This window comes from Harmonia axyridis, chromosome 7, assembly GCF_914767665.1.
Source record: "Harmonia axyridis chromosome 7, icHarAxyr1.1, whole genome shotgun sequence".
NCBI lineage: Eukaryota > Metazoa > Arthropoda > Insecta > Coleoptera > Coccinellidae > Harmonia > Harmonia axyridis.
In genome coordinates, this window is record NC_059507.1 from 5,656,305 (window position 1) to 5,679,048 (window position 22,744).

The 22,744-nt window shown below is 33.4% G+C and overlaps 1 protein-coding gene across 2 annotated transcripts; it reads left to right on the forward strand.

Annotated features, from left to right (window-relative positions):
- Nucleotides 1-947: 947 nt before the first annotated feature.
- LOC123684032 (general transcriptional corepressor trfA-like) lies at nt 948-21,973 on the forward strand. 2 transcript variants are annotated; one of them, XM_045623125.1, is made up of 4 exons: nt 948-1,353; nt 8,521-8,647; nt 17,076-17,167; nt 19,720-21,973. In XM_045623125.1, the coding sequence occupies exons 3-4, from the start codon at nt 17,082-17,084 to the stop codon at nt 21,659-21,661; spliced, it is 2,028 nt and encodes a 675-aa protein (XP_045479081.1). In that variant the 5' UTR covers nt 948-1,353; nt 8,521-8,647; nt 17,076-17,081; the 3' UTR covers nt 21,662-21,973. The 2 variants fall into 2 exon arrangements, with proteins under 2 accessions (XP_045479081.1, XP_045479080.1); XM_045623124.1 differs by lacking the exon at nt 19,720-21,973 and having other exon boundaries at nt 952-1,353; nt 17,076-19,552.
- Nucleotides 21,974-22,744: the final 771 nt, after the last annotated feature.

Sequence of the window (22,744 nt, forward strand, 5' to 3'; positions counted from 1 at the left end):
AAGGCGTAGCTTACGTCCAGGAGAAGTTGCAGTCTCGGAAATATTATCAATATTTTTCTCGAAAATTTCAGATTTTTACCTATAATTTCTGAAATAATGTACTAATCGCCCAACTGCAAGTATTTTCGTGATCTACATAGTCGAACCAATCAACAAAATGATATAATGTTCCCATGCAGGAACTTTTATTTTTTTTCAATTTTCTAAGGGTTAGACAACAAAATTTTCAGGTGAGATCGAAATTCGGCTAATCAGACATCGTCAATTCTGGCATCGCTCATTGATTCTTCATAAAACTCACGGTTTTGAGGAAATTTTAAATCGAATTTTGGGAAAAAATTGAATTTCCCTCCGAAAATCGTTATATCTCCCGAATTAGTCGTCATAGACCCCACAAATATAAACGTTATTTGAACATCGGGTTCTCATCTAAAACATAGTGAGGTTTCAAAGGCGTTGCTTACGTCCAGGAGAAGTTACAGCCTCGAGAATTTCATCCTTTTTTTCTCGAAAATTTCAGATTTTCACCTATAATTTCTGATTATAGGTGACATTCAAATCACAAATCTACTTTGGAAATTTAAAATTTCGTGAATAAAATTGATTTGAACCACAGATTATTATTATTCATCAAGAATTCCATCAACCTTGACATTGATTCAATTGATTGGCTGATTCGAAAATAATCGTTCATTTTAATTCAATCATTTAGATACCAAGGAATGTATGAACTTTAACTTCTTTCTGAAACTTCCTGAAATCTCTCTGACTGACTACGAAGAGCTGTTATCTCAAGGACTAATATAACAACGCTGGTTAAATGGAATGCTAATTTGATGTGGTACCCAATTAAGTATCAACCTAGGGTGTATCACTTTCTACATTTGGCTCGTACATGAATCAAGTGGGGCTTGCAAGACTTCTTCATCGGCAACTTAAGAATCGAAACAAGTAACCTGTCCCCACTGATCTTGCTTGAAGAGGTGCCTGCAAAATACATTCTCTCTTTCTGTTATTCTTGCTTGATGTCTGATAGTAACCGCAAGAACAAGCCTATGATTAACATCTTAAAACGTGATTGTGATTTTGTTTTCGATGAAGATAATCGTTCAGCTGATCAAGATAGCTAATGCGCCTTTAGAATAATTAAAAAAGTAACGCAGCATCTCTTTACCTGTTTATTGAGATATTGGGAATTGTGGAGTGACCAGTTTTCTACTGACCAAAGAATGTGAAAAGAAATTTCTGTGCTCTGTGTGTGTTGATCTTCATAACCCTTTTTTTATGGATGTAGTTTCGAAAAATTGCAAGGGCAGTTGGATTTGAGTACTTAAGGCTACGGACTGGGATGACGTGAGTACCAACTCTACAAAATTTATTAATTTAAAAATATTTTCCGAAAACTTTTGAGGGTTGGAAGTCATAAAAAATAATAAGTTCAGAATTACAGAATATATTTTATTTGTTACATACCCTTTGTAAATACGTATCTATAAGAAATTGTACATCTTTGAAAATAATGAGATCATAACCCAGTTCTTTAAAAAATTATAAAATTCAATCCATACCAGTTTTTGGTTCTAGATTCGAAGCAGAGGTCTCATTCGAATTAATTATAACAATTGTATGGTACTCGTGCAAGGATTATAATGAGGCTTTAATTGATATGATGGATATGAAAAAAAGTTGAAAAACTGATCAAAAACCTTTTACAGATTCATTTCACCAACATTTCGTTATAAAGTTTTTGTAATATTCGAAATGAAAATTTGAACCTAAAAAATTTCACTGAAGGAAATGAATTAGGAACAAGCTACTTTAACAATTGATCTTTCAGAGTAAATACATAATTCTAGTCACGTATGTTCCTACATATTGCAATGATTTATGATACTGTTAATATTCTACAAAAGATTTCACCAAACTTAAAACAGGTTGCGAATTCAAGACGGATGTCTGAATTCCAAAGAATGTCTTAAGTTTCTAAAAAAAAAGGTAAATCAATAGATAGAGAATTATCTCTTCAGAAAAAGAATCGAAGTATAAAGATTTTATGAACAGTGTATCATTGTTTCGTTTAGTTTCAATAGCATTGTTTCAAAATAACACATAATAAAAATGTTCCTTCACTTAGCAGCTACCTATTAAAGTCAATAGTACCGAATGAGCTATAATTTAGGTTGTATAAGTAATTCTTTACGGCACCTTTTTGAATGTAATGGGTATATAATACCTACAGAGTGTAAGTTGATAACTGTGAAACAACTCAAAGGGTGATTCCTTGTTGTTGTTTTATTTTCATGGCACCTCCTACTTTAAGTGTCTTGAAATGAATACATACCAGATAATATTTTCAATGAAATATTAGAATATTTTTCACATAAATTTTCTTTTGGGGATGGATCTACTTGTTACATTAATTCACACCCTGTATATGATAAAATCCAAGATCGATCAATTCTCGCCATCATTAATTTCAAGACAATAACATAAATTGAAAGTTACTGCTTTTAAACATATATTTATTTCTTCAATTGTGAATTAATTTACCAACACGATGATTATGTTTACAACTTTCGATTTCTTTATCCATATATCTGATAAATCAGTTTTTCGGAACATAAAACGTCTTCAAATTACTTTCCACATTAATACATACAATTTATTAATGTAGGTAATTGCTAAGCTTGAAATTTATTCTGGAAATACCATTTATTGAAATGATTTTTTTTATTTTCTATTGAAATAACATATTTCAATATTTCTCGTTGTGTCTTCTTGGTTTAGAAAGACGAGATAAGGTTACGATAAGGATATTGCTATTCATTAATTTAATTTATTCGATATTTTTTGTTCGGTGAATCAATATTTTTTTGAAAATTTATTTTCAAATCTTTTTAGTATCAACAGCAAACAGAGTTGTTTTCTGCATATAAATTCGAAAAAACTCGTGAACTAGAAGATTTCAATGAAATTTCGTACATAGCTATTAGTCGTAGAACATTTATTTTATTTTCAACCCACATCTAAGGTACATTCTTTGCATATCGAAGTCAAGCTCACTTTTTATATGGAAATTGGAATTTGTATTCAGGACTATACTACTATACAGTTAGCCTTATACTGACATACATTTTTTCACTGAACATTCCTATAGATTGGAACTATCTTACTAAACCAAAAATACTCTCGTTTGTGGCAAATATCACTTACACCATTACACAATTCCAATTGTAACTGTAGGAAGAAGGTTAAGGTCAAATATTCATTGCCAGTAGTTCACCTAGTTGTTCGAAATATTTCTTTATTCACCACAACAAAATTGAAGTCGTGACTTCGATTTAGTAGATTTGGAACTATAATTCGCCAGCAGAAACCAATTTGCTGAAAAAGTTACCTATACAGGGTGATTCAGACTTCTGATTCCTTATTTCTAATGGCACAACCAGTATAATATTGCATCATTAGATAGCTTTTTTGACGATTTGGAGCCAAATGTAGTTTTGAACAATTTGAACCTTCAATAAAATATAGGTACTCAACGGAGTCTCTATTGCTTGTAAAATAGAAAAATTCAATTACATGCTCGCTTATTTCATGAATTGAATGAATTCTAGTCTCAATTGACACCGTTGGGTTAAAGGAAACAGACCGTAAAGATGTGTCTTTATTGATTAGAGTAACATAACACGAAATGTGTCATAATAATTTTTTCTTTGTGAAAATGGGCTATTCATTTATAATGCTGTGCGGTAATGTGCTCAAATCTCTTGATGCGCGTAATATGAAACAATCTAATAATTCGACAATGATGATGCTTAAACGTTCTGTCAAAAAATGAAGAGATGAGATAATATTTACCGAGATGTTCAATGATTAACTCTAATCGTACTTAATTATAAGAACTTTCTTTTAATGATGGTAATTTTGAGGAAGTGTCCTTGAAGATGTTTAAAATGTTCTTTTTTCCGTATTCTTCATGTATCAACATAAAATTTTTGGTATGAAAAGCTATAAAGAGTATGAAGAAAATGAAAATGTATGTCTTCTCTCTTATTCTTTGAATAACTTGATGGAAAAATTATCGGCAACCAAATAAATAAGAGGATTCATCTTATGTTCATTTCATTGAGAAGAAATCAATGAAATTTCCCATGACCAATTTGCACATTTGCTGCTGTTTAAGACCTAAGTCTTTATGCCAAAGACGGTGCAATGTCATTTGTTCCTAGTTCTGGTGAATATCTGGAATATTAGTAGAAAATAGACAGTTAGAAACAACAAGTTGCCTCTATTTCCAGTTTCAGCGGTAATTATGCAAATAGCTGGAAATTCCAAGTGAAATGCACCAAATTTCTTGGAACCTCATATCATATTATCGAATCCGGTTGAAAAACTTTCTCGGGTTTATATTGACCCTAATATTTTTCGTTTCTAGTATAGGTATAGCATTTTATTGCCATTTGTTTGCTTGCCAATTCCTGTAATTAATCAAATCTAGGCTATTACTGAATCATCTGAATTACAGGAGGCCATAAAATGAATACCTACCGTAAAGTTTGGGAAATAATAGTGGTTCCAACAACGGATCCATTTGTTCGTAGATTATTCATTATACAGGGTTTTCCAATAAGATATTTTATATAGCATTGGCATCTGACCACTTTTAAGAATTAAAACATCTGAGCTATTAAGATGACGTTGTATAAATATTCTTCTTATCAATGTACTGTCTACATTCGAAAAAATACTGAAATACTGGTAAAAAAATTGTTGGACTACGTTTTCATCATCTCTACTCGCAAAATCATTCAATACATCCCATGAAACGCGGGTTTCGTTACCTTCTGTCTGTCGGTCGGTCTGTATGTCCTCATTCTTTCAACATCCTTAACTTTCACAATTTTTATCCGATTTCAATAAAACTTGGTACGGATATTGAATTTTACCAGTAGATAGTCCGTTACAAAATCAAGCTTTTCCAGATAAAGGAGCATGTGTATAAAGGTGAAATTCACGAGTTTTGCATATGTCGAATTCTACTGAACGCTGGATCTCCATATTTACTGAGAAATTTCTCCCATTTTCTTCACAATAATAATAATCTCAAACTGTATTCAATAGAGACAACTGAAATGAAAATACTTGATTATGCAACCACGACGCATCAATCTGTGCTAAATTCCAATCTTACAGAGGTCAATCATAAAGAATATATTGAAGGAAATGATAATAAGTTCGCATATATATGTGACTTGAATGCTTGTAGTCGTAAATCTCTTATATTGCTTTGGAATTTTTGAATCTACTGAAGGTAGAGAAAAATTCAGAGATAAAAAAAATTTCGTCATCGATTTCAAAGTTTCTGTTGAAAAAAATATATTTCAGATCAATTTTTTTTATCCCAGACGTTTCCACCATCTTCAGTAGACTGGGAAAATCGGAAGCGTCAGTGTAACCATAACAGAATTAAGGCTGCAAGCGTTGAAGTCACAAATATATGCAGAGTTTGAATTATCAATTCCTTCGCTATAATACTTTTTGAATGCCCTCCGTAATATTGGAATTTAGGACAGATTGATGCATCGTAATGAAGTATTTTTAGTTGCCTATATAGTGACTTCTGTTTTAAGTTGGATGGAACGCCTCATTTATATCGATTATAAAAGATTTTTTTTTATTTTTGTGCGCAAAGATCTTGTGATATAGTCGATATTTTGGTGGTACATTGTTGTCAGATCTTTCATTTTTTCTTTGGACCACCGTATATTTTTTTTTGAATTTTTTAAGAAATGACGAATATTTTCCAAGTATTGTTTCTTTTACCTGAATGCCAAGTTATAATAGGATTAAATTTGAAAACCAAAAATAAATTAAACGTAAAAAAGTAATGAATGTTAAAGTTTCCAATGTTTCCATTGTGTTAGGGACACATTCTAAAAAAACTTGAAACTGAATGAATAGCTTGGAAACCACCATGAAATTTATAAATTCGACAACTCTTCAACAAGTGGTCGATGGTTTCTTCTACACCACACTTACCACCTAGTGAGCTTTCAATAGAATGCCATTTGAAGAGCATAATATTGTAAAAACCATGACCAGTCCTAAGTCGATTCAAAGTACCTACACTAAATCTTCCTGGGAAGATTGAAACCTAGAACTTCCTCTGAAGAATCAACGATTAGACTTTTGTTGAAGCCATTACAAGAAGTCCATTCCGAACGCTAAATTTCCTTATCACTTTCATTAGATTGAAGGGAAGTATTGATCAATAAAGTTTTATGTGACTTTAATCTGGCAGTTCTAGTAATATCTTAGAGGTAAGATACAATTGAAAATGAGTTCGGGTAGAAATTAAATTAATCCCAAGAGTTTTTGACTGCAACCTGTCTACGAATATGAGGCTGAAGTATATGTTATAGCACTGGTAACCAATGTAAAGGTGTGTATCTATTAGTTCCACTGATGATTCCCATAGAAACGTTAAGTTGTGTATAATTTTTATGAACATTAGTATGATACTATTGAACCAAATAGAATAACATTATTCAGCAGCAGAAAACACCAAGGTCAAAGCTGCCGTACGAAGAGTGCTGTCATCAGCACCCCCTGAAGAACCAGCTAATTCTTGAAGAATATTACTCCTCGCTTCAATTTCATACTCAAATTTTCCCAGGGCCCCCGCAAGGGACATCAACGCCAGCGTGCGGAACATATTTTTTGGCGCCCCTTAAAGGAGGGAGGTGGAGAAAAGCACTGTTGGATAATCGGAATTTTTTTTTTTTTGTTAAAAATTTAGTGTAGAATGGTTGAAAATCTATCAGCAACCTTCATTGCCTTAAGAACCTTATGATGTTAGTTGTAACATAATACATTTTGAATGTGTTTCAAAACTTAAGCTGTATTCTTCTTTAAATTATTCATAAAGGCATAAACATTTAATTAGGATCCACCCAGAAATTGAATGGATGTTTTTCTAGATGCTGTTGCAAATTTTTTAATATAATCAATCAATTTTATCGAGTATCTCTTGCTCTATATCTAAGATTGCCAATCCAGAAAATCTTTCTTATGACATGGTAGACTTCAAATAGTTTTCAATTATTTTTAATTTAGTGAATGATCTCTCACAACAACAGACACAGGTAAAGTGAGAAGCAACAGACGCAGGTAAAGTGAGAAGGATTCTTGAGGCAATACTAAGATTCTGTAGAGAAGAAGTAAGATTATTCTCAAAAATATATTGTAGAATTTCAAGAGGATTTTCGCTTCAGATAATGAAAACAATCTTAGGGCTTTTATCTCGTTGAATAAATCATTTTCTTTCACGTCAGCCTCTTTTTTTCCTGATCAGTTAGCTTTTGTTGAAGAGCATGACAGCATTTTAATAGATATTTATCTATCATTTAATTTGAGAATATCACAAATAAAACAAAAAATGTTATCGTAATCAGATATCATATCAAACCTACTATTTAAGGAAATTAGTGTTTGATCAATTATTCAAAAAGGAATTTATTTTCAAAAGAGATTTTTGGATCTTGGAGGTGCCTCATCCGTCTGTTCATAATCGAACAGTTTTGGTTTATACTTTCGTCTTACAGTATATAATAGAGAAAAACCTTGATCTATCTCAAGAGCAGCCGCTAGTTTTTCCTCGAGAACATTATCATCCCTATAACTTTTGAAATGATCAACTAAATTCTTCAAATAGTTTTGGCACACTTTAATGTCACTTTGCATCATTTTGCTTACAATATTAATCTGGAATGAAACATCATAAGAAATTTTATAACGTTCCAATCTTTTTGTGGATGAAGAGAAATATATATAAAGTTCTTGTACAATATCAAAAGAGTCCACTCTTTCATTTGAAACCTTAGCAGCATCATTTTCAGTTAAATTTAAGCTGTGTGCAGCACATGGCGCAAAAAATGCCCTCAGATTAGCATCGAGTATGCGTTTTTGCAAACCAATATCTGGCTATTTCATAGCGATTGCGACGTTCAGAAACTCGTATAAATTGCAAGAAAGAAGTTTGGAAAAAAAATTTTTTAAAAAATTTGAAAGAATCTTTTTCGAAAACCTTTGGTCCATCGGTTCTTCATGCGGTCTATAAGAGGTTTTGGCGCCCTTTTAGAATGGCGCCCGCGTGCGGTGCACGCGTTGCACGCGCAGTTGGGGGGGCTCTGAATTTTCCAAATGGACCTTGAAATTCAAAGAAGGATCAAGTAAATCTCCAAGATATTTGGGAGTATAATTAAATTATGTTAATAGAAAGTTCGACACAAAAATAACTTATGACAAATATCGGGGGTTGGCTCGTTTTCACTGGGACATCCTGTATATCCACCTATTATTTATTTGGACTAACGGTACCTCTAGGAAAACCCGTAACCATTTGAAGCTCCCAAAACACCGTGTGTTTTTCAACACCCATTGATCCAATGAGTTTTATGAAATATTTCGTACGTAATAGTTATAATAACCTAATAATACGTAGCATTGGGTTTTCAGGTGCCAGTCATGGGTACCGCTATGTTGAGCGCTAGGCCATCCACCACCAGGGTTCCTACAGCAGTAGTTCTTCGGATGTACCAGTGCCAAGTGCCGTATCTTCATCTTCGACACACTCACAACGACGGTAAGTTAGACACTATAGGAATTTGTTGGCAATTTGATTTACATTTACGAGGAAAACTGTTTTCTGAACTCGCTACAAATTTTTCGAAGAGTCTATTACATACAGGGTGGCCACTTTTTCAATGGGATTGTATTGGTAACTTTTAAAACATAAGAGTTAGAAGGTCGGTCAAATGGAGAAAAAGTTGCATTCATAGGAGCATTGTCAAGCAGTTCAAACAAATCGAGATTATCAGGGCCGGTTATTGAGATATCATAAGAAAAGTGAATTCTGTCATTTTGATTTTTCTTTTTTTCCCACTTTATTTCAAATATTATCAAAAAATGTTACAGGAATTTTTTATTCGACAGTAAATTGTTCTCAATTAGACTTAATCAGATTTCGTATCCAACGTTTCGTGCTCTCTGGGCCACCCTCAACCTCATTTTTTTCAATACGGACCTGTATGTTTTATGACACTTTTCGAAATAACTTTTAACGCTGAATTCAACGATATACCATACAATGTCATTCAAAGTTGATTTTCAGGTGATTTCGACCCTTATCCAAATTTCTTTGGGTCGGATCTGTATTACATTTAGGTACCTTTAGTTTAATTAACAACATGCAATACATTTCGATGAGAAAATCATCTTACTCATCTCGAACTAAATGGAACATATCAGAATCAAATCAAGAAACAAGTATTAATTATTTACATATTTCAATTCATAATAATTAAACGAATTATCATTCAATGAAAGAAAAATCGAATGATTGTTCGAAAGTAAATGAATATGAATGAAGTAAGTGTTCAAAATGTCCAACATTTTGTAAAATGCACTTAACGGTTCCGGAACCAATACTTCTTATACATTTGCTTATTTTGTCTTCTTGAATACCTTCCAATACATTCTCAATCTCGCGAGAAATCACTATTGTTGGATTTGTCATTTGTTCCGTTGAAACAAATTACAGAATCGAACTTTATTTTGATATCATTATGATATAAGTTTTGCAAGGCTTGGTATTCAAATTTAAAATCATTGTATTCGCGTCTCTTGACTATTTTATTAACAGCAGTTTTTGATAAATTGCATTCACTACAGATCCGACCGAAAGAAAATTGGATAAGGGTCAAAATCATCTGAAAATCAACTTTGAATGATATTGTATGATATATCGTTGAATTCAGCGTTAAAAGTTATTTCGAAAAGTGTCATAAAATAAACAGGTCCGTAGTATTGAAAAAAATTAGGTTGAGGGTGGCCCAGAGAGCACGAAACGTTGGATAAGAAATCTGATTACGTCAAATTGGAACAATTTACTGTCGAATAAAAAATTCCTGTAACATTTTTTGATAATATTTGAAATAAAGTAGGAAAAAAAGAAAAGTCAAAATGACAGAATTTACTTTTCCTATGATATCTCAATAACCGGCCCTGATAATTTCGATTTGTTTGAACTGCTTGACAATGCTCCTATGAATGCAACTTTTTCTTCATTTGACCGACCTTCTAACTCTTATGGTTTAAAAGTTACCAATACAATCCCATTGAAAAAGTGGCCACCCTGTATATTCTTCAGCTAACGGAAAAACAGGTGGTAAGGTAAACAGTCGAAGATTCGAAGTATTGTAACTGAGAAATCAACGGTTCTTAATCATCTCATATTCATAGTTTCACAGGATTGAATTTCTTTGATTAGTTGGTTTTTAGTCTTTAAAATTTCTTGATCTGATTCTCCGTCGTGAAAGAACGATGCGATACAATAATTTTATGATAAATTGCTTTTTTGTTCCTATAGAAAGCTCTCGATTCAAATATTACAAGTATTTCTATGCTGTATTAAATATCAATCAATTTAAATTCACTAAGTAATGTATGTATTGCATGTGAAGAAAATTTAACCATATTTCAAAATTATTGGATAACATATGCAAAAACACAAATAATATAACGTATTATATATATTCCTATTGTATTATTTGTAAGTTCGACTTCTTAATTCTTCAATTTTGAAATTCACGAATCAAATTCTTTATTGGCAAGGATCATATCAGAATAATAACCACTTTTGCAATAAATTTCATGTAATCAAGTCTTATAATTTTCGAGGAGAGCTCTCTTTTTACTTTTTTTTCATTTTGAGCTGACATTTTGGATGTTAATATGAAATAGCAATATCAAGCTCAGTGCAAAATTTCAAGCAGGTCACATCATATCTAATCATAAAAAACTCAAGAAGAATATTGGGAAAAAACGCCCAATATTTACGTGATAACAGATCCAATTGAGTAGCGTGAATATAGAAATACCATTTCAAGCCCCATACAGAATTTTGTGTAAAAAGCATCATCAGAACCATAGAAAACTCAAGAAGAATATCGAAAAATAAATAAGGAATGTACTGACTGAAGTCAATGGCTTTTGAGTTCATTCATGATTCGATTGCACTCTTAGATATACCTCATAACTGCTATGTGCTCTCAAAGGGTGCAATTAGCACTTGAATGACGAGCGCTCAGAAGCTTCTGAATATTTCCGAATAGAGAATCATTTTCTTTAATCATATATTTGATAGGTAATATTTAGCGCTCATAAGATTCAGATTTGAGGATCGCTAGAGTATAAACTATGAGAGCTGCACTGAAAATCATTCTGATTTTTTTTTCGGCACAGTTGAGTAACTGCTTGATTTTTCATTGTGGATTAATGAAAATCAAAAATCTTCGTGTGAGAGTACCTGAGTAACGAATAAGTACTGAACAAATCGACCTAGTTAATAAAGCACAAAAACGTGACATACAATCTCTCACAATAACTACAAGATTAGTCATAATCTTATAGCAGAACTTCCTTGCTAATCTGGGCCATCATCGGGAATCTTCATGACTGCTGACAAATTGTAGTTCAGTTATTCGTCATTATTATTATTATGGCAAATTTGGTGCCTACATTATCACATTACCTACATGATACATTTGAATGATTATAAAAGTTCTATGGGTACATAGATATAAATACCACAAATCACAGAACATTTAGATTTCAAACTCCACTAACAAAAAGAGATACCAAACGAAGAAAATAAAATGAAATGAAAAAGAAAAAAATCAAAATTTACTTTGGATATTTTGTATTCAAAGGACAACTTAACTCAATCAATGTAAATCAATACAAATTCCAATCGATACAACGAACTTTGCAACCTGAATAAATAGTGATATCCATTCTTGGAGCGGATTTCCGCCTAATAAAATATAATTTGAATACAATAAAATAAATCAAAAACTCAATTAGTACCTATAGATAGATGATAGGAGGTAATAAACAAACTGCTTATTTCGCTCTAGGAAAGAAAAATAGATGGGTTCCTGAATTGGAAGTACAAACGAAAATTACCTCGGATCATTTTGGGAAAAGTCCTCTGAACATGGGCCTGCCAACGCTTTGTTCTCGAGATACAGGGTGTTAAAGTTTGGTTTTCCAGATATTTTCTCTCTCCAAAAGATATTCAAGTTAAATTTGGCATAGATATTCCAATTCAAAGTTAACATCATGTGATATGCTAATTTTGAATGCTAATCTACAAGGTGATATTTTTCTGGAACAGTGCCTGCTTCTTCCCTCCATAACTTTTTTTGTTGGACCACTGATATTTTAGAAAAAACTAAAGAGAAACTTTGGTCCAGCACTACACTTTTTGGTATTATGTAGTTTTTTCGTATCTGGTATCGATTTCGAGAAAAAAATTTCAAACAATTCTCTAGTAGGTAATCCTCAAGAAAATCCAAATTATTTTAAAGGTCCAGTTAGTTAGCTGTTATGAATAAATTAATTAATTGGTACTTATTTACAGAATCTGTAGCGAAGATCAATGTAGATTCGATATACTGTTATAATCATCACAAAAAAGTAGGACTACAAAACACATCGGTATCTTGAAAATAAAGCGTTTGCAGGACCATGTTTTTTTTTATTATTCAAGAAATCTCTCATTTTCTTTTGTACCTCCAATTTAGTAACACTCTATATAGGAAAACCTATACCTCAAGAATTGTTGGGAAGGAAGCAAAGTAGGGTGTTTCTGATTCATGAAAAATCTTTGAAAGGTAGCTTTTTGACGAAAATAGAAGCGGATTTTTTTATCCTTTTTTTTTCTATAACGATTGCAAAATTTCATTTATGAAAATATTAACCCAAAAATGATTACCGACAAAAAATAGCCAATTAACTCTTTCATCAGATAAGCTCAGAACAACTGAACAACATTAACACAACCTTGACCTCTAAGATGCATGCATTTTCTGTATATCCTCTAGCTAGGGCATTTTATTACCTCATATTGATACAGACCGGTATGCAAGAACAATTCTAGTTTCCAATTCACGATCTACTTAATCGTCAAAAGTACAACACGCCACAATCCTCCATCAGAGGATGGTTATCGGAAGGTACAGTTCAGCGGTCCATTAAATGGTAAAATTCTTGTTCCACTTTCATACATTGGCTCGAGGTATGGTCAGGGACATCATTGTTGGAAGTAATCAGGGAAGGCCTCAGAAAAATTTGTCGATTTTCGGAAAATCAATGTTTCACTGACTGGGAGACCAATAGATAGTCTCTGAGAATTCTCGCGAGTATATTTTCTATAATTCTGTTGCAAATCAGTTCATTCTGTCATAAGTGCCATACCCTGTAAAGGGTGTTTTTTTAGAGCTATAGAACTTTAAATTGCAATAAAACAACGATGGATTATTCGATTGACAAGAATTTCATTTATCCGCAAGATAATCTTGTGGCATTACATTTTAAATATGATTTCTGGCATATGACCGTCACGGCTGGCTCGGATGTAGTCCAATCTGGACGTCCAATTTTCGATGACTTTTTCCAACATTTGTAGCCGTATATCGGCAATAACAAGGCAAATGTTGTCTTCCAAATGGTCAAGGGTTTGTGGCTTATCCGCATAGACCAATGACTTCACATAGCCCGACAGAAAGTAGTCTAGCGGTGTTAAATCACAAGATCTTGGAGGCCAATTCACAGGTCCAAAACGTGAAATTAGGCGGTCACCAAACTTGTCTTTCAATAAATCGATTGTGGCACGAGCTGTGTGACATGTTGCGCCGTCTTGTTGGAACCACAGCTCCTGGACATCATGGTTGTTCAATTCAGGAATGAAAAAGTTAGTAATCATGGCTCTATACCGATCACCATTGACTGTAACGTTCTGGTCATCGTCGTTTTTGAAGAAGTACGGACCAATGATTCCACCAGCCCATAAAGCGCACCAAACAGTCAGTTTTTCTGGATGTAACGGTGTTTCGATATACACTTGAGGATTAGCTTCACTCCAAATGCGGCAGTTTTGTTTGTTGACGTAGCCATTCAACCAGAAGTGCGCTTCATCGCTAAACAAAATAAAATGGACGTAGTGCGCGATACGTATTCCGCACAGAACCATTATTTTCGAAATAAAATTGCATTATTTGCAAGCGTTGTTCAGGCGTGAGTCTATTCATGATGAATTGCCAAACCAAACTGAGAATAAATCAATTGACAGCTGTTAAATCGGTCGCCATCTTGAACAGTAATGCTAACTTAAAGTTATATACCTCGAAAAAAAACACCCGTTAGAACAAAGTTGTCCGGGAATTTCTTAGTTTCACACATTTCATGGTAATTTTTCATTATTATATGTTGGTATTCGTTCTGTCACAGATTTATCTATTATCTGTAAAAAATATAAATATTTAAGGTAGAAGGATTGTGCGTAATCGATTTCTGCAAATGAAATGTTTCAAAATTTGAGTCCTCGATTCTTTTGCCTTCAAAATTCATGGATCGTGGTCATGAACTTGGAGGATCAATGTGGTATAACTACTTATTTCATGCCAATAACTCTCAAAGTTTCCGAGATGCAGGACGAAAGGATTTTTTTTCATTCTATACATTCCAAAACGTAAACTGTTAACATTTTTTGGTTCTAATTTTTTATTTATTTCTTCGAACGATTCCTTGGGTTTATTATTGAAAATAATAAACCAAAATGGGCTATCCCTGCGATTTCCGGAAAAAAGTCATACTCTCATTAAAATCTGGCTCGACAGTTTCAAATGGGTCATTCTGTATCTAACTATATTGTATCATCATTTGGGTCAATACAACAATTGAATCTTATGGTCATTTGAAAAGATATACTCAGAAAGAACCACTTGATGCAAAAATTATTCATTTATGGTATAACTATAAAGGTTTTATTGTTATTCTTTCTATCCATATTTGTTGATCGAATAACACTACATATATGCAAATTTTTTGATCCGACCCTGGACTGAGACTCCAAGATAAAGAAAGGCTACGAAGTCGTTGCCCGTAGCGGTAAACAGCATAATTTAACAGCTTCTTCTTGTCCAACACCTCTTCTTTTAGGTATATGCGTCATTGCTTCAGTATTATGTTTGTTTATTTCCAATAATGTAACGTTGGAATTGTTCACTAAAAAAATACTGCAAATTTGTCAATATGATAATTGTTTACCAATAGGCATAAAAATACTTACAAAAAAATCAAGAAAAAAACTGGCCAACCTTAAAGTTATGTTACGTATTTTTTTCAAGAACATTTCAAATTTCTAGGTCTTACAGTGTTTTCTTAATACACCAAACACGTTTTTACCCATTTTTCAAACAACATTGAATATATCCTTCAAAATCTCGGCCCAGACTTACCTAACTATACAGGGTCTTTCACGAGGAACCTCACCCATATTTATACGGGAAACTACTGAACGTATTTTCATGAAATTCAGCACTTATAAGTATTTCCCGATGCTGATGAAATCTAAAATATTTTCAAGGCATGAGCACCTCCGGTTTTTCCGGAAATGACGTCAACTTCCGTTTTTCAAATTAGAACACCATTTTTTTATTGCAGAAATAGATTCCTTAGAAAATTTCAAGTTATTTTGATGTAACATTTTTCAGTTTTGGTTGGAAAATTCTCTCTGAGCGGGAAAATTCGAAAAAAAAATCGAAAATAGAACTCCGCTGAAACAAGAATAACTTCGAGGTTTTTGGATGGAAAATTTTCATTTTTGGGATTTTTCAAGATGTAAGATTGATGTATCCACTTTAAAAATCGAAATCGCGATTCATGATACAGGGGGTGAAAAAATCGCTTTCAAAGTTAGGGATGACAAAATCGTGAAAAATCAATTTTTTCAAATTAGAACCCCATTTTTTTATGGCAGATATTGAATCTACGTTAAAAAATAATGTGAGTGTAAGCATCACACCCTTGCCCTAAAACGGATATTTTCTGAGTTATTCACAAAAAACTGTTTTTCGTCTTGAATTTTCAGCTATTTCTTTTCCCTTCACGCCAAAAAGATGAAATTTTCAGGAACTGTTATTTGAACCATGCTGTAGATTTTTCACCCCTTCTTGAAACCGACTTCAAGTTACTATTAGGAGAACCATGGCAAACTCTCGCAGTTATAACTAGAGAAGATGCTCAAGTTTTGACCGTTAATTTCTAGACATTTATTTATACGTCTCAGGAATGCTTCGTGCGTTGCTCTTCTTATTTCATCGGGAGGAAGAGATCTGCAAAAGTGTTTAAAAACCAAATTGAGTTTCAAAACCATCAATCTAAAAATCTAAACAAACCTGAACGCATTTCTGACTCGTTCCTGAAAATTTCATCTTTTTGGCGTGAAGGGAAAAGAAATAGCTGAAAATTCAAGACGAAAAACAGTTTTTTGTGAATAACTCAGAAAATATCCATTTTAGGGCAAGGGTGTGATGCATACACTCACATTATTTTTTAACGTAGATTCAATATCTGCCATAAAAAAATGGGGTTCTAATTTGAAAAATTGATTTTTCACGATTTTGTCATCCCTAACTTTGAAAGCGATTTTTTCACCCCCTGTATCATGAATCGCGATTTCGATTTTCAAAATGGATACATCAATCTTACATCTTGAAAAATCCCAAAAATGAAAATTTTCCATCCAAAAACCTCGAAGTTATTCTTATTTCAGCGGAGTTCTATTTTCGATTTTTTTTTCGAATTTTCCCGCTCAGAGAGAATTTTCCAACCAAAACTGAAAAATGTTACATCAAAATAACTTGAAATTTTCTAAGGAATCTATTTCTGCAATAAAAAAATGGTGTTCTAATTTGAAAAACGGAAGTTGACGTCATTTCCGGAAAAACCGGAGGTGCTCATGCCTTGAAAATATTTTAGATTTCATCAGCATCGTGAAATACTTATAAGTGCTGAATTTCATGAAAATACGTTCAGTAGTTTCCCGTATAAATATGGGTGAGGTTCCTCGTGAAAGACCCTGTATATTCCAAAATTTTTGACATTCATCTTTTGAAGCTTGATAGTAACTTATAGATATTTATTCTAATTGCTTTTTTCTTTTTCAGGTGAAAATGACGTCGGCAAAGTCGCGATGTGTAGTGTTTTTAATGACTTTTGTAATGGCGCAATGTGTGCCACTAGACTTCACAACATCCAGGTACAGCGGAGAAACAGTAGAATTACATGACAATAGATCCCTACCTCTCCTTCTCCTCTCAAATAGTCACACAACACCTCAAATATTTGATATCAGCAATTCCGAAGAAATTTTTTCATTACATGACAACTTACGTGATGAGTTCAAAGGCCGTCGATCGAAAAGTCCAAGAAGTCAACAGTTTCACGTAGACGAACTAATTAGGAATCTAAGAGCAGTCGATTTTAGAAAAAACGATAGTTTTCTAGGTAACTCAACTGATTTGACTAAGGAATCAGGTGAAGACGAATCAAGAAAATTCAGCAATAAAAAGAAACCCCAGCTGTATTCAAATTTCGAAAGAAAACCTTCGAATGATAAAATTAATAAAACCCAAACCACTAACTCAAATCCAATAAAACCAATTAACGTTTCAAAAAATTCCATTCATATCAACAATACGAAATCAAAAACCACTAATTCGAAGAATTCATCTCTTTATAGTAATTTCGTCACAAATCCTATTAGACATACACAAACGTTGAAACCCTTATCAAATAATAATATTTCTTCTTTCAAAAATCAAAATATAAATAACAACAAAAATGTAGCGAAAAAACCAGGAGTTTTCGAAATAAGAGTTCCAAAACCAACCATAACCCCTAAACCAACAAAATTCCAAACCATTACTAATAAACCGATAATAATAGAGCTCACTAAAGTTCCTCAGATCTTAAACAGTTTTCAAACGACTAGAAAACCTACAGTAAAAATTTCAAGAACTCCTGGTTGGGTCAGCAAGATCAAATCAACTACTCCAATCCCAACAACTTCCACCAAGACCAATAATTTCGGTTGGCCAAACAACAAAATCAAAAACAAGAAGGATTGGAACAGATATAAAAACTACACAGAATTACATAACAGTGTAACATCGAAAAAACCTAATTCGAATACAAGACGGAAACCTACTTTAACAAGCAGTATATCCAATAACAGAAACAAACCAATAAAACCGAATAAGGTAAAATATGTTCCAAAGCGCGGACATAAACCAACATTAGAAGAAATAAAGCAGAATTGGTATGAAAGCGGAGTTCCATATCCCAACCCAATGCCTGAGATAAGTTCGAATTCGCCAACTTTTGCTCTTCCTCCTATCGATACCTTGCCGATAGAGGAAGATTTAGAGGCGGTGCAAGTAGACGCTGCTGAAAACAATCCTATAACAAACGCTTTGAGCACCTTCAATCTCGATATGAGACCTGCGGGTACCAACCTCAAAGATACCATTGGAAGTGCTAGTAGTGGATGTCCTACAGTACATATTTCTAGCTCAGTATTGAGCCCCCAACAAAGACAGGAGTGTTCAGATTTGAACCTCGTTATCAATTCACATTTCCACCAGAATACTGCAAGTGATAGAACACCAACCATTGATACTTACCAAGCTGAAAACCCAGAGGAAGATGTACCAGTAGAAGCAGTGGAAGATCCAGTAGAGGAAGTGGGTCAGGCTGAAGCAGATCTACCGGTAGCAGATGGAGCTGCACAGTTTGACCCTGTCCAAGCAGATTCAGCTGGAGGAACTCCTGGAACTGGTGGAACTGGAGGTTCTGGAGCTAATGGAGGTAATGGGGGCAATGGTGGAGATGGTAGTAGCTCTGGTCTTGGTTGGCCAGACATAAAGGGAATGTTGGATGCAGTAGATTGGCTTGGTAATAAATTTGGTTATCTCTTCAGTTTCTTGAGGAATCCTTATTTGTACCTCATACCAGCGGCTCTATTTTTCCTTCTTGGATTTTTCTTAATATTGGCTCTGTTTCCTTGGTGGATACCTTTGTTGTTCTTGTTCGTTGGTATCAAAGCCAAACATAAACCTAATGTTGCCCATCATAAACATATACACAAACCAATACATCACCCAGATGGTTGGTTCTGGAACCAAAATACAAAGACTTGGGAAAATGTACAAGATTTCTTACATAGGAGAAGAGTAGATAATGCTAATCTAAATCATATACCTGAAGCTATAAATCAGTTCGGAAGAAAATACGGGTTTAATAATCTGAAACTGAAATCAATAAAAACGCATATTTGAAAAATTTTCCAAGAGAGCGAGATTCTCAAGAGAAATCTCAGTGGAAATTATACGTCTAGTCTGTGGAATCTAACAAATATTTCTCAGTTCAAATGATTCAGTAAATCGTTTAGGATATTGGATTGGATCAATCTTGAAATTGAAATGATATCAAGTATTTGTGGTGTTATCCTATTTCAAGTTTAGCAAACTTGATGAGTGAAGGTATTTATTTATTTATTTATTTATTCCTATATTCTGGCCATAATTTTCTTACTTTTTTGTGAATTGTTATACTTGAAGATGTAAATAAATGTTGAAGAAAATTGTGTGTTTATTTTTGGGCCTCTATCAACACTAAGGAGTTTTATGGTTCTCAAGAATTAATCATAAATTTGATCAGTAGTTGGAATTGAAAAGAAATCAGCTATTCAAAACTTCTTGAGAACATATTATAAAAATTCAACATTTTTATTAGAATTCTCTGTTTTAGATCTCTTCACTTCGAGCCGATAGAAAGATCTGGAAATCAACTCATGGAAATCAGAAAATCTTCAGATGACTTGGTTCTCGATACGAGGACACCACCTAAAATAAGAGCACAGACGAAAAAGAAAGAGAAGGTTGAGCAAATGGAGTTTTCTCATGCTGGAGTTGCCATACCAGTTGATGAAGATTCGATAAAACTCGAAGAAACAACTAAAAAACTCAGCTTTTACAAAGTACAACGTCCCACAACTAACAGTGGTCTTTCAACTTGGATTCTACTCAGCGGAGATCCTGCTACTACAACTCCTAAAACAACGAACGAAAGCGAAACAGAACATATGAAAGTTATCAAATTGAGTGATACAAGGTTAGTTAAACCAGTTTTCAAAAACAAACAAAGAACAACAACAATCACACCAACAACACCTTCAACTCAAAAAACCAAAGCCGCTTCGGAATCCACAAGAAAACCAAAACCGTCACCTCTGGTCAAAATTAAAGCATCCACACTCAATAACGCCAAGAAGAAGAATGATACGAAAACTATAGGAACTTCCATTAAAGAAGTAACTGAGCATCCAACCGAAAAAACTAAAGTTACCCTTTTCAACCGATTGACAAACATCAAAACTACAACAACGGAAAAATCAAATTCAGAAACTTCTACCCTAAAGGATGGCGATAAGACTACATCAGCTATTTCTTCGACTACCATTAAGAATGCTATCGATTCACAGCACCTAACATTAGAAGCCAAAGAAGGTGACTCTAATATAACAGAAGCGCCAGTAGGTAACAAGAAGAAGAAAAATAAAACTAGGAAAAATAAAAACAAGAACAAAAAGAGGAAACCACAAGAAAAAACAACAAATTCAACATCTACTAAGCTAACGAAGAATAAGAATCATATCAAAGAAAAACCGTTGGGGACCCAAATTTACAATTATTTGTCAAGAGAAATGATGCCAACTCTTGGTGTCGGTTTAGTCGGACTAATGGTAACTGCTGGACTAGCTAGCTATTTTCTGTATCCATTTGGAGCTGCTAGGCGAGTCTATGAAGTTGACAGGAAGGATAAAGGAGGTGCCTATTACTATAATGATATTTATTCAGGAGGTATAGCAGAAGAAGAAGCCTTTGGCAAAGTTATTGCTGGTATGCCACTGGAAAAACTCCAGAGCAGCTTGTACAGCAACACACAACCTACAAGAAGACCTATGGGACACAAACAGAACAATTATTATCCACCACAACAAAACCATCAGAACCACCACAAGCATCAATCGCAGCAGCAAAACACAAAAACCTACCAAGCCCAGCCGAAATTCAATAATCACAATCATAACAAACAAAATGTTATGGTACAAGGAACCGTAGAAAGTGTTCCTTTAGGTCCAACCAAAGACAGCTACCTTGTAAATTCATTCAATAAAGACAGTTACCAATTAGTCAATTACAAAAGCAATGAGGTGGATCCAACCAGAGACTCTGAGATTAATATGGATAAAAAGTTTGTTGTAGGTAACGCTCCTAAAGGAGGCATTGAAGAAGTAACACCGGCTGCTGTTCCAGAGCATGGACCAAGGATGTTGAAATTAAGACGAAGAAAGAGAGAAGTAGATGATATGGAGAATGATATCTACAGCGACAAGAAAATAACTGACATGATTATCAATGAAACAACAGAAATGCCCACGACAATCGATGACAAATCAGATGTATTCACAACTGATCTGCCTATCAGCACTACCTCAACTGCCACAGAATCTTTGGATGACAAAGTACACTCAGTTTTTGATTTGGTTAAAGACATTTTTCATTTGAAAATAAGTTTGGGACTAGAATTGGTCAAAAATGCCACTAGGTCGATCTCAAATTATATAGACAAAGTTCAAACCAAGCTTGATACACATTACAGAACAACGCATAGCTTTTTCATTCGTTAGGTTGAACAAACCTAAATTTAATCGCAATTTCATCATTTCATTCACCAAGAATCATAAACATTAGTCATCATTTAATTTATATTGGGGTAGTTTATGTGCTTTCGAAATTTGGCTTGAGTTTTCAATGATAAACCTTGGTAATTTGAGCTTCATCGTTTGAATGTATAAATGAATTTTGAGAGTACGTAGATCGAAGGGATATTAGGCAGGTTTTTTTGACAAAAAAGACCAAAAAATTAATGTAATATAATGTAATGTAAGAAAGAGAGACTGTAATTTAAAATAAATGAAATAAACATTATGTTTTAGGTATGACGTGTTTCAATTATAGTCATCTAATAATTCGAATCATATGAATTGGTTTCTTTTGGTATAATATATCCAAAGTCACTTGGAGGAAGCCAGAATATTTCGATTTTACAAGGGTTATCCAAGTTTCCAGAAATTCCTTTGGGGCCAGTGAATTTATTGCCTAACAATACTTTCAAATTAACCCCGATATTTAGAGGATCGCGGATCCACTTAAAAGAGACATCTGGCCAAGCGTTTCTATGGACTAGTTCAAGTGACTTTGGATATACTATACCTTCTTAAAATTTTTCTAAGAACCAAGCTTTTTTGATATGGGAGTTTGTTAAATCAATAAAATACCAAATGATAATTTCACAGGACTGCAATCGTTTTCAATTTGAAACATAGGATTAAAAAATAATCTTCTTTGTCCCATACGTGTAAAATTTTCTCTATAAATATTTAACTCGGCATCATTTATGAATCTCTTTAAATCCTAACCAAAATTAAATAATGTGTAAAATATTTCGACTGGTACCATCATACCATTAGGTACTGTCATATAATTCCATGTTGTATAGAAAAAATTCGATTTTCCGTTTTCTGACAAATTCTCAATATTATTATAGCATTACAAAATAAGAATTAATTTTTGTAACAAATATCGATTCCATAATTTAAGAGTGAGATCGATTAATTGATTTATTTTTTCCATTATTTTTGGAGCACTCGTTCCCCGAACAGATTTTTACAGATATTTCTCTAATTGATTCCATCAAAATATTACATGTT